At 39.8% G+C, this 13,465-nt stretch overlaps 1 protein-coding gene across 1 annotated transcript in view; it reads right to left on the reverse strand.

Annotated features, from left to right (window-relative positions):
- Nucleotides 1-13,465, reverse strand: part of carmil2 (capping protein regulator and myosin 1 linker 2) — an 82,922-nt gene that overhangs the window by 19,061 nt on the left and 50,396 nt on the right. Inside the window, exon 32 of the mRNA XM_084363214.1 lies at nt 2,758-2,861. Within this exon, the coding sequence (XP_084219340.1) occupies nt 2,758-2,861 (104 nt within the window). The remainder of the gene's footprint in view (nt 1-2,757; nt 2,862-13,465) is intronic.

Consider the following 13,465-nt stretch of genomic DNA (forward strand, 5'->3'; position numbering starts at 1 on the left):
TGTAGCGGCAACTGCCATTAGCAAGTAGCTCAGTTAGCCATGAAACTAAGCGGCCCTTTTAGCTGGAGTCTGCACACATTGCACCCTCGTATGATGTGGGTAGTCATCGCGGGCATCTGGGCTCAGGTTGACCGCATTCAGTGAACTTCTAGTGAACTTGGCTTGACAGCAGACTGGGACTGAACACAGCCTCTGAGAGCAACGGAGGTCAGTTTAAAGACGGGGGATACACTAGGGAGGTAATTTACAGCAGCTCTGATCAGGACTATGACTCCGGGGACGAGAAGACATGGGAGAGGCATGAAGCGGCAGAGGAGAGAGAGAGTTGGACATCAGCGGCAGTGAAAATGGCGTATAGAGCCAGAATATTTTCACATCTTCCTCTGTGAACTGAGGATTTATCTGAACCAAACCAGTGGTGATTGTGGAAAGACAAACAAAGACTGTGTTGGTGAGTTTAATTTAGTTTATGATGAGTTTAAATGAAGTGTGGTTTATGATCAGTTAACAAAGCAATTAAACTCATCTGGGTTCAGTAAAAGAAAGACACTTTACTGTATTTTTCTGTTTAGTAAGGAAAATATTTCCTTTCTTGACATTTTGTGAGTTTATTTTGTTGACTTATTAGACTGAATAGTGAACTGGCTGCTTTTACATCTCCCAGCTGAAACTATCAGACTATCACCTCTTGAGGTACAAAGTGATGTTAGGAGACAGGAGGCCGGCTAGCTGGTTAGCATGCTATCTACAGTAGGCATCTCTGCAACACAGTACATAGATATCTTTGACATTACATCAACAGTGTTGTTTCTTCAGACTGATAAAATATAGAATACATGCAGTGAGGTGCATTGACACTGTCATGCACATGGTTGTCCATTTGACTAAGCCACACTTGTAATGGTGCTGGGCTGTGAGGTGACTTCGGCATTAAAACCATATGTTTACAGTTCTATAAATCCATCCATGTAATTGAGAGTAGCTGCTGATGTTGTGCTACTGATGTGCTGCTTTTGGTATGTGGCTTGTGTCAACAAAGGGTGGAAAGGAAAAAGTACAATGGACACCAATAGTTGGGTGGTCAGCAGACATGGTTCTATTCATACTATATTGGATGTCTGACAATCAAAGTTACCCAGACTGGCGAAGACCACGAGATACAGTTAAAAGCTCTGGAAAAGCTTCTAGGGACTTTGAATTGAGATTATTTTTCGACACACCAAGCTGGGCGTTCCTAGCCACCACACAGCTTTGGTGTTGACTGAAAATAACATTGAGTGGATGGACACATCAGTCACAGTGATCAGGGCAAAATAACACAGTCCCAAACAGAAATCAGCTAACACAAAGCCAGTGTCAGATTGACTGTGTGATTACAAAATGGCAATCATTCTTAATATCTGGCTTAAAAAAACAAGCATCTTGATCATGTTGTTTTCAGCGGACTTAAACAGCAAGCACAGATCCAGAACAGAATTTAGACAAGGAATGTATGTTTGTGTGGTGTTACACTGACGGGACATGGGGTTTGTTAAACACAACAAGAACATTCACCATGCAGTCTGCACACACAGCTACAAGGCTCAAATCACAAACACATTAATTACGTAACATTACGCTCTCATCTTATTGCTTATCAAGAGAGGTTAAAGGAACAGTTCATCCAAAAGTAAAAATTTAGTCATCATCTAATCAACCCCAGGCCGATGGAAAGTTGGGTTACTTAAGAAGTTATAATAAAGTTATTTTCCTGTTTTTAAGACTTGTTGTATACTTGTAGTACTGTGTAGCACTCCTTGTGACAAGCAAACTGAGCTGACAGTATGAGTTTAATCATTCTGTTGTTGCCATGCACAGATGTATAAGTTAAATAAGTGTATTTGTAACTGATAAAGAATTGTTGGTAGGAAATGTTCAAAAATGGTTAAGTTGACTCCTTCAATTCAAGCATTCCGTTTGAGTTGGTTTAGGAAACAAACTCTCCATTGAGTCAGGTGTGTGAAGATAGGAAGCATTTTCTGATTTTATCATTGTGCGTTGTATTTTTAGGCTATTACAGAGCTATTTGTTTGCAGTGTTATAGGGCAGGGTAGCTGAGGCATACACATTTCTTTATGTTTTGTTTACAGTGTTTAATCTTTCTATTGCTTGCACTAACAGTCACTTTGTTTCTGATTGCAGAGCTCCTGAAAAGGTCGAGAGACAGAGAGTGTATGTAACTGTAGCTACCAGCAACTGTGAATTGTCATGTCATTAGCTGTGACATGACTGCATATTAGAGTTTCATAGTTTGTTGTTTATTGCTCTGTTTCAATATGTTTGAAAATGAGATATGAAACGTAGTTATTGTAAAAAAAATCTTTTGTGGTAAAATGGAATTAAAAATGCACAGTAAATAAACAATGATATGATGAGTTCTGCGTACTCAAGGCACCCACTTTGGGAACAACTTCTTTAATGGATTATTTGGTGAAACAGAAGACATAAACATACAAGCTGCCATGATTTTCCATTTTGAAAATCAGCAACAGGATCAGTTCTGCTCATTGATTGGTTGCCACTGTCAATCACTATTTGACACAGGTCCATGACAATATGTGAATTGAAATTCACAGTGTTGTTCTTTGTAGATATGAAAAATTTCATTCACCAGTATACTGCTGCCTTATTAGAGTAAACGTTGTGTGTATGTGTGTGTGTGTGTGTGTGTGTGTAGATGTGTGTGCGTGCTTGCACAGGTCTGTTAGTTCAACTCACAGTGCATAGTCAGGGATGATTTTCTTGGTGAAAAACTCCTCTACTCCTTCATCCACTCTGCCCATTCCCTCACTGGCCTCATTTTCAACCTTTAAAACTGGCTCCTGTAACAAAAAACACAATATAACATACAGTAGTGCAACTTGCAGTGTGTGTTTGTTTGTTTGTTTGTTTGTTTGTGTGTGTGTGTGTGTGTGTGTGTGTGTGCTTGTTTGCCTGCCTTCTAGTAGCTAAAAAAAAAAAAAAACACAATCCAATATACCCTATCATCTTGCCACTGGACTACTGGAACACACTCCTATTCCTGCTTTAAACTTAGAACAGGCTTAGGAACCTACAAAGATTAGACACACAACTCATATGGAGTATATTCACCAACATACAGTTTTAAATTGGACAGTCAGAGAGGAGCACATAACAACCGAATAATTACAGAGTGACTGGTGGACTGTAGTCATGGACAAGAGTCTTGTCACAAGGCAATTTACACAGTGCTGCAATAAAACAGAAATAGAACAGACATTCACCAGAAACAGCTAGTCTTACTAATGTTTGCTGCATTTTGCATAGAAAGGCAAAGGAACGGCAATAACATTACATTTAGATGAAATGGTGATTAGAGAGATGTGAACTGGAACACTCAACTTTAAAGGGAGAGCTGGAAGACAAGAGTGAGGTGGGCTTTCAGCTGAGCTTTGATTCTGACTTGAAACCTCACTAACTGGATTATAGAAATATGGTAATTAATCTAATTTAATGCACACAAAAAAGGTGTTTCTCAAGGGTCAATCCTTGGATAACTTTTATTTTCTATACTATTTTCTGTCAGCCTGGATGTAGTACTCACCTGTATGCAGATGATACATTTATTTACGCATCAAACTTTTTTGATTCAATAAAACTATAATGATTGGGAAAGCTGGTGTCATGCCAACATAGGACAATGAGCAGTAGCTGGATCAGATTTCATATGACATCAATAAATGGGGGTGAAATAGAAATGTGACTTCAGGGCCATTTAGACAATCCTGCAGAATTTTTCTGTAAGATCATTGCATTGTTTGGATTTATTCATACATAACCTTTTTTAATACATAGGCTTACAGCCCAATAGCTTCAAAATATAAATAGATAAAAAATATTGTGATACCCAGTGGACACACTTTTGACAGGAGAAGGCAAAATGCATCATGATTGTAGGGCCATTTATATTAATTCATTTGTATACAAATTGTTTGAAATGTATGGGGTGAGGCATTAGTAGAATACAGCATAAATGAAGAGTGTATTAAAGGATTCATTTTCGTGACATTACTACATGTATTTAACAGGATGTGAAACTGCTTTATTCTAAAATGTCAACCAAAGTCATTACAACAGGTTAAAATTAAGTTGCAGTGATGCAACAGGTGTGAACCCTGTCATCTGTACCGAGTCTGAAAATTAAATTAATTATTTTCCCATGATAAAACATAGTTTTAGAGTTGTGAAAAAGGAGTCCTGAACGATTATGTTTTTTTCTCTCTCTGCTTCTCTCTGATTCACACAAATAAATAAAATTACCCAAATGTCATAGTATTGTTAGAATAGAAATAAGCAGGTAGAGTTAAGTGGATGCATAGATTAATGAATGGATGGATGGAAAAGCTCGAAAAGATTTTGTCTCTCATGTGCTTTACAGTTTTATGTGATAGCGAGTATACTGAATGAATTGGACAGAGCAAGCTGTTCTCTTGGCCACTAGAAATTGCGATGAAATATTTTCAATAGCGTCTTGCATTTTATAGCCAAATGATTGAACGATTCCTCAAGAAAATACCAGCAGGTTTATCGATGATGAATATCATTGTTAGTTGCAGCCTTAGTTTGTTTTTCTGGTCAAAATAGCCTTATCTGGTGCCACTACAGGACTTGCAGTGGGGTTAACCATCTTGGAATCAGTGTTGATATTTTTATGAAAACTATGACATAACATTTGTTGATGACCTTTATTGACAAACACAAAACAAAAAAATATATATTGGGCAAAACATGAAAATGTAAATCTGACGGACAAGTGAGGAAATTAATTACGTACATAAATGTTAAAATGCAAATTGTTACTTAAATCAATATTTTGTAATCTATTCACCTTACACTAACAGATTCAGCATCATGTTGATGGTACAGTATCTTGTAATAGAGTAAATGTTGTCTCTGTCTCTTGTTGGGGTGCGCCAAATTGCACAAAATACCAATTTCTACATAATGTTGCATTAATGTCCTGCATGCATTTGCAAAATCACATACTGTAGCTCTTGATGGAAAAACTTGTCCTTTCCTGCCATGTAATATCTCTCCTCCAGAAAATTAGACAAGAATCAGCAACAACACAGCTGGGACAAGCCATGAAAATAAAACTGAGGGGAAGAATAAAGCAACACTATCAAGGACTGTGGATGTGCATGTAAACATCAATGTTACTTTTGTGTTTATAGGCAGCAGTTTGGAATGAGTGCAAAATAATGCAGAGGTGAGCGAAACCTGCTTCTGAATGATCACAGCGCTTTGGATTTGAGAGTTATGCTAGATGAGCAAAAATGACGGTAACTAAGCAGCTAGGTTCAAACAGCAGTTTCTAATTCCAATTTACTGCTAAGGGGAGTGTGTTGTATAACCACAGAGCAGAGTGACATGACACTATGTTACAACCTTTACAGTCTGCCATAGACAGGTAAAGAGTGCCATTACCGCTAACCTCATGATAGATATGAACAATACCCGTAATTATGATAACTGTACACATCAAGCACTGCTGTGTAGTAGAGGTGAAAGTGCCAGCCATGAACCACAACTTCCCTGGTTCAAGTCCGATCAGAGAGCATTGTTGTATGTCATTCCCATCTCTCCCCTCATTTCCTGTCTTTCAGCATATACATATATATTAAATAGTAGATATACACAAGCAGCCATAGTATACAAAAAATGGTAACAGCTGTAACCCCAATGCTTAATACATAAAAATGACTAATATTCACACATTTCACAGATTAAAACTAGTTTTGTTGACTAAAACTAACAATAACCAAATGACGAAAATATAATTTACTTTTTCCTCAAAAGACTAAAACTAAAGCAAAATCAGGTGCTAAATTGCATGCTTGGAGTCATAACAGTGATGTTTTCATGTTCATGAATGCAGTATTTATCTTCATCTTTTAGCTCTCTCCATCTATCTCTATCATCCAATGAAAATAATGTGCTTCTCTGTTATTCTCTGCCACCTCCGTTACAGCCACCTGTCTCTGTGTGCTACATGCCAACATGGCACACAATTGTTGGCATTCTCTCTCTCTCTCTCTCTCTCTCTCACACACACACACACACACACACACACACACACACACACACACACACACACACACACACACACACACACACACACACACACACACACACACAATTGTTACCAAGGGGCAGCAGGGCTGTTTCCATACATAATCTGCATACCCACACCCACATTGTGGATGTGGATAGCTGTACATATACAGCCTCATAAATACAGCATCTGAACAATTCAAACTGTGTCAGTCAACACATCCTACTTTACTGCACAAATACAACACATTTCGATTAAGTTAATTTGGCATCTATGGCTCCGTATTACTGTAAGCATCTCTCTGCTTACCCAGCAAGCATGCTGAATGAACAGCGGCAGAGCAAACACAACTCCTCCCATGGGTGCACAGGCAGACAAGCGAGGCCGGCAGCACACTGCTCACACCACAGGCAGCCTAAAGCAGGTGGAAGTAAAGTTGTACCAGGCAGAAGATTGGATGGAGAAGTTGGTGCTGCAGGAAACAGTAGAGGCACAACAGACCACATTGCGATGAAAACAACTCTCCTTATTTTTCATGACCTACTTGCTCCAAATACTGGAGGTCCAGCTGCAGGACCATTGAGTCCTACTTCTGGTATCTAATGACATGCATATAATGGCAACATCAGCACCATTTATTCTCTCTCAGGTGTTCTCTGTCCTTATTTTTGTGGTTTTACACACCTGGTTCTACCACAACTGTACACTAGAAGCCCTCATGGAGTTTCCTAAATCTTTGAATCAACTTACTGCCCTTGTAATCAGGGACCCTCCTCATGGTTCCTGCTTATTTAGCCCCCAGGGCTGTGTGCTCAGCTCCCTCCTGTTCACACTGTACACCAATGACTGCACTCACAGACACTAGGAGAACTCTATTGTAAAGTATGAGGAAGACACCACCATCATTGGCCACATTATGATTCCGATATGAACACTCAATGATGAGAGTTCATATCGGGAGGAAATCAACAATCTTGCAGAGTGGTGCACAGAGAGAAATCTACTGCTCAACTTCAGCAAAATCAAGGAGCTGATTGTTGATTTTAGAAAAAAGGAGGCACAGACACTCCCCTGTCCACATCAGTGGAGCTGAGGTGGAGTAGGTGAACAGTTAAGTTCACCTACTCCACAAGTAGTAGTTTCTTGAAGTTACATCACTGAGAACCTATCTTGGTCATCACGTGTCACCATCCTGGTCAAAAAAGCGCAGAAAAGGCACTACATTCTACAGAAAAAGACACTATTCTGTTCATCTTTTCAGAGGAGCATAGAAAGCATCCTGACTGGAAACATCACAAACTGGCATGGTTCATCACGGCCCAGGACAGGAAGGCTCCACAGTGGATGATTAAAACCGCCAGAACATCACTGGTACCATCTACTGAGCATCAGTGATATCAGTGAAGTGAGATGTCTGCACAGAGCCCAAAGGAAACTAAAAGACAACACCCACCCAGCCACAGTCTGTTCACCCTGCAGCCATCTGACAACAGATACAGAAGTATCTGCTGCTGTACCACCAGACTACAGAGCAGCTTCATTCCACAGGCTGTGAGGCTCCTTAACTCATCACCAACACTCCATTTTCCAATATAGATGTAGCACAAGCGACTCAAACATAGTTTCATTTTTTAAAACCCTTGTGACTTAAAAAATGACAATAAATATGTATTGTGCTTGTGGTTCCTTAGTATACAGTACAAGGCAGGGGCGTCACTATTTCAAATCTAAATCAAAAATCGATCAAAATGAGCCTTCAATTTCGATCATTGAAATGAAGAGCAGGCCCTGCGATACCCCTATAGTTTTTCACTAAAGCCTACCTGCGTGCATTTGAAGGGGAAAAAAACCCTCAAAGATGACACAGCTAGCTTACTGGTAGTCTGCAGCTAGCTACACTTCCAGACACTAATCCATGTGTAATCTGTGTGCAGGAAGATGATCAGCTGACTGGTACCAGTGCTAACTCCAACAGTGTTGAGCATGTTAGGTTTACTTTCTTTCACAGAGATCCTTTTTTGATTTGTTTGGGAAGAGGGTTTACTCAGAACATATTTCAAAAACCGAACTTCGTACCAAACTGAATTTCTGAATGTTTTGTTGTTCATCGTCAGTCCACCCTCATCAGAAAAACAACCATTTACAGTAGGTCACTTGTGAAAGCAGCTTATAAGAACCCATATTGACATTTCTTGTTAGGCAATGACCTCTAGTGGCCATAGTTACTATTACATCAGCAAAGAAGACAGGCAAAGCAGAATATAGAATGACAAAGTCTAAATAGGGAGGAGGTTGTTGTTGGACAGTCAGGTCAAACTTGTGCATGACCTTCAGCTAGGAGACCGCCGTTCATGTCCAGTGTGAATGCAAAAGTAAACAGTGAGTTTTTTTTGTTTTTTTATCTCACTAACGTAGTTATTACGTACATAACGTAGGTGCAATCATAACTGAAGTAACATAAGTAATGCATTAATTTTATCCCAAACAGCAATGTTTTGTGTAACCAAACAGCCAGTTACGACAAAGGTCCTGTGCGCCTGTCAATGCTATGGTGCAAAAGTCATGTCATTTGGGGAGTGGTGATATATGTTGTTTTGGAAGTAACAGGCAATCAACATATTTAGTTGTTTAGGTATGAGGATGTGTTGTTGTGTTGAATCTCCAAATGGTGATATTTTTGTTGAACCCTGAAATCTTTACTTTTGGTTAATATTATTTGAACTTGCATAGCCCACATCTGCAAATTCCACCAGGATAAAGCCAACCCGGGCACTCTGCCCTTGTGTCATGCATAAAATAAGAATATCATATTGATTTCTAGCTATTAGGAGCCCAAATCTACGTTTAGCATCATTATTTAAAAAAATGAAAGAAATAGTGAATGATGAGTGTCCTTCAAAAAAGTCAAACTGGAAGAACCTGACACACAACAACCTTATTGAATGTCCAGTAAATGTTTCTGTCATCTATCATCTTTTCTGTCATTAATACACTTTGCTGTTTTATAATCTTTACGATGTGAATTTATTGTAAACTAATGACATCGCTATGGCAAAGCAGAGCCGCTGTCTCTGTTCTGACACCCGTTGGTGTTTATTTACGCCACCGTTGACTCCAAGCTGAGAGGAGGTGAAAACAGGTTGCTTTAGCTCCACTTCCAACATTACTTTATGCTGTTTACAAAATTATTATTAGATGGCAGGTCAGCTCGATTTATGTGTATTATTAACATTAAAACAGCCTCTGCTCCTGGAGGTCTGTCGAGTGGACAGGCTAGTAAACCAAACTCCATTTCAGAAACAAGGTTTTTTGTAAAGTTCAATCTACAGGCACAATCGGCACACGTGTCATTTACTCAGTAACATCATTAACTAACCTGTGATGAGGTGTTTGACACAGACGGACACATATTTACTTACCGGGTCTCACGGTTTACCATTTTCATTCTTTCTGTGGATGACCTGAAGCCACAGATCCCTTCTTGCACTGTCCTTCATTCTTTGGGAAGTAAATAAAATCATAACCTTTGGGATTTTTTATAGTTAGACATGAAAAATGCAACACAGAGGCTTATAGGCATGTCCCTACTAGCTGTTTTCAGTCTGGCCCCAGCACTATCACAGCGTGATTGTTCTGGCGACAGGAAAGTGACATGTGGCTGCTCTCATCTTTACGACTTCATTCTTTTTTTTCAGGGTGACAGAGGACTAGAATCCCTCCAAGTGTTCATGGGTACACAGCAGAAGGACAGACACGATTAATCTCCAGCCCGTCACAATGAAAATGGACAGTCCTTTGATTTACACAGTCTCCAGTCTGCCTAACCATGAAAGGATTTCTACCCAGTTAAACATGGGTAGAAAGAAGAAATTCCACACACTAAGGACAATGCCACAGTACTATGCTTAACAGTACACAGTTCAGTGACTGCTGAGCCAGTCGGTGCTGGGTGGGATCTAGGTTTTAAGCTGAAATATTGTTGCCGATATTGGGTGTAATTGGATTACTGTTGAGGTTCGGCTGCTACATACGGCAAAACAGTAATGACCCAAAATAGGCCCCTTACTTGTTTGTAAAAATACAAACAAGTAAGACCTCACTGTGGTTCTTAAAAGGGACTTGAACTTGTGCCATTGTGGAACAGTGTTCTTCATGGCATTATGAATGTTTTATGTGGAACCGTTTGAGCATTATGCTTCAGAGAACCTTGCTGAAAGGGTTGCTTCTCGCAGGACAGAGGGTCAGACTCAAGAAAAATCTCCTGCTACAAAAAGCCCTTTTTGCTAACAGCATCAGTTCATTATACTAATTTCCCCTTTTCAATTTATTTTTCTAATCTAGTGTTCTAGGCATAAAGTAAATCAAAACCACGACCCTAACATGAAATAATTTGGAGGCTTCATCTTTGGGTGCAGATCCTGTGCAATTTGGTGTGCGAATGAAATGGGCCCCCTCTTCATCAGGGAACAGGACATTTCATAACCCACAAGTAGCGGGAAAAATATGAAAGACATTTATTTTGCATTCCACTTGTAACTTTTTTTTTAAACCTTAAAATAACAGCTTCCGAATAATTTTGTTCTTACATTGTCTTGTAATATGATGAAAGTCTCTGTCTCAGCCACTCCGTCCCCCTATCACTTGTTTCTGCTCTATGTACCTTCAGTGAGAGGGTAGGATCACAGTGTTACATACATGTTTACTTCAACATACAAGTTTTCAACACATAACATTGATATAATGTAATGAGTTTTGTCTGTAGTTAGCACCTACATTACATGTGACAAACTGTTACACACCTGGGATTTTACCACAGTGGTGTTGCACTCAGAAAATGGTGTTGCGCACAAAATCACACAAAAATGTCTTGCTTTAGTACTGCAATACTGGCCTTTATCAGTCTTCTGTGAATCCAGTTCTTCTTCTGACTCTTATAGGAGTCAACAGCTTGAAGAGGCAATGACTAAGAATGATCCCATATCAAAACTTATAACGTGGCAATCGCCTGTAGGATAGTTCATAGCCAAATGGAAGGTAGTGTTGGGCCATATGTAAAACTTTTAATTGGTTTGGACTCAGCCACATTCCAGTGAGAAATGTACCATCTTCACTTAGTACCCCTGTCCACATAGTGTTTTTATTTTCAGGCAGAAAGGAGCACAGGAGCGCTAGGTGCTTGTGGCCTGCACTTTGGTTTTGATTGACATCTATTAATGCTATGGTATCAGAGGGCGACCACACAGCATTATAAAAAGCTTACAATGCATAGGGTGATAAAAGCACAACACTCAACAGCAACATTCAGTATATAGACAGTCTGCAACAAGAACCACCTGTAATAAACAATGATAATACAATGTCAGATTATTTGTATGTGTTCACATGCTTGGACAACAAAGCTGATTCTGATAGAAGAAGAAGAAGCTACAAATACTAAAATGTGGATGCTTCACACACATCTTCAGCCAAACTGCACAGAGCTATACAATCAGCCCAGCAGAAACTAACCCACATACAGACAGGATGGGCATCTGCAGCTGTCACATATCATTTATATGAATATAACAGCACCAATTAAGTGGTAATCAACCAATACTTTTCACTTTTGAGTGAATCAGCAGCAGCTGAGTTTGTGGCAGCTTTAAAGTCCCCCTTTGAATCAAAAATGTATTTTTTCTTCTTCTTCCTACAGATGGATGTTTGAGCTTCACTGTGTAGAATGATCTATGTAAAGAGTTTGACACTAAAGGGCTCGATTCATATTCATTGATAAAAGAGTAATTTTTTTAGTAAGTAAAATGCTTACAGGCCAGCCCAACCTACATAAAAATATAAACAAAAAACATGTAAATCTAGGGGCGAATGCCCAATGTCTGCTACTTGGACAATAAATCAATAAACAAATGCCTGGCAATCTGGCAATCTAAGGAGAATGAGGTTTTTAGTGGGTCATGGTCAGTTTCAGAATGAGGGTGAGAGCCACCTGTGTGCCATTCCCCACCTCTTTTAAGCTTTCACAAAAAGAGCGTTGTCACACCATGATTGGCTGGGAGGGAAATGCCCTAAACTGCTTCCACTCCTCAATCAGGAGTCAGTGGCTGTTTTCGAAACCGCATACTACCGTACTGCCTACTACATACTGCGTTAGTATACACTGTATACTGCATACTGAATGTGGGATTCAGCATGCTACTTCAGCAGACCGACGCCGTTCACACCGCAGTATGCAGTAGCAAATTTCCCAGAATGCACTTCGTGGCGACCGGCAGTGGTAGTTGTAAAACAGGCGCAAAGCTGTTTTATTTTCCGCTGTAGCACTGTTAATATGTCACTTTATTAAGTTTTAATATTTTTTCATGCGAGAAAGTAACCGTTTAGATCCCCAATGTGCGGTTAGTTTACTCAAATGACGGCTGTTTAGTAATTTGTTTTAATTAACAGAGTACTTTTTTTCATTTCATATGTACAACAGCCTGGATTTCTATTGTACCTATAGCTTTCGTCACAATAGTCAGTAGCCTATGCACTGTACTTATGTTGTGTGAACAAACATAAACGCTGTACTGCTCCGGAGTACGTGACGAGGACGTCATGATCCCGGCTCCAGCGCATTGCATTGTGGGAAACAGTAGGCAGACTGGTCGAATTTTTTCCGAATCAGTACGACATCTGGGAACTGGCAGTAGTATGCGGAAACCGCATACTATACTGCCAGTATGTACTGATTTGGCCAAAATGTAGTATGTAGTATGCAGTATGCAAACAAAAGCAAAATCTGCAGTATGAGAAAAGTTCCCGGATGTCGTATTGATTCGGAAAAAATTTCCAGTATGCATCCGACCAGTCTTCTCTGCCTACTGTTTCCCACAATGCAATGCGCTGGAGCCGGGATCATGACGTCCTCGTCACGTATTCCAGAGCAGTACAGCGTTTATATTTGTTCACACAACATAAGTACAGTGCATAGGCTACTTGACTATTGTGACGAAAGCTATAAGTACAATAGAAATCCAGGCTGTTGTACATATGAAATGAAAAAAAGTACTCTGTTAATTAAAACCTTTTTTTTATTAATATTTGGTGATTTCTGTACATACAGAGCTCCCGAGACAGCGCTATACTGTATACTGTCCACTACAAACATGAAGCTTCCCTGCAGCGGTTCATCTTCAAAGAGCAGCGGTTAAGATAACTGGCCTGCTGTCTCCCCCGGGGCGACGACGCATGTTGGCCGGCGGAACGACTCTGGAAACGGGGCTGCTGCCTCTGAGACGAGCCAGTCCTTCCGGAGCTTCACTTCTCCGAAAACATCGAGGCAAATTACTAAACAGCCGTCATTTGAGTAAATTA

Source organism: Pagrus pagrus (assembly GCF_965226575.1).
Source record: "Pagrus pagrus genome assembly, chromosome: 10".
NCBI lineage: Eukaryota > Metazoa > Chordata > Actinopteri > Spariformes > Sparidae > Pagrus > Pagrus pagrus.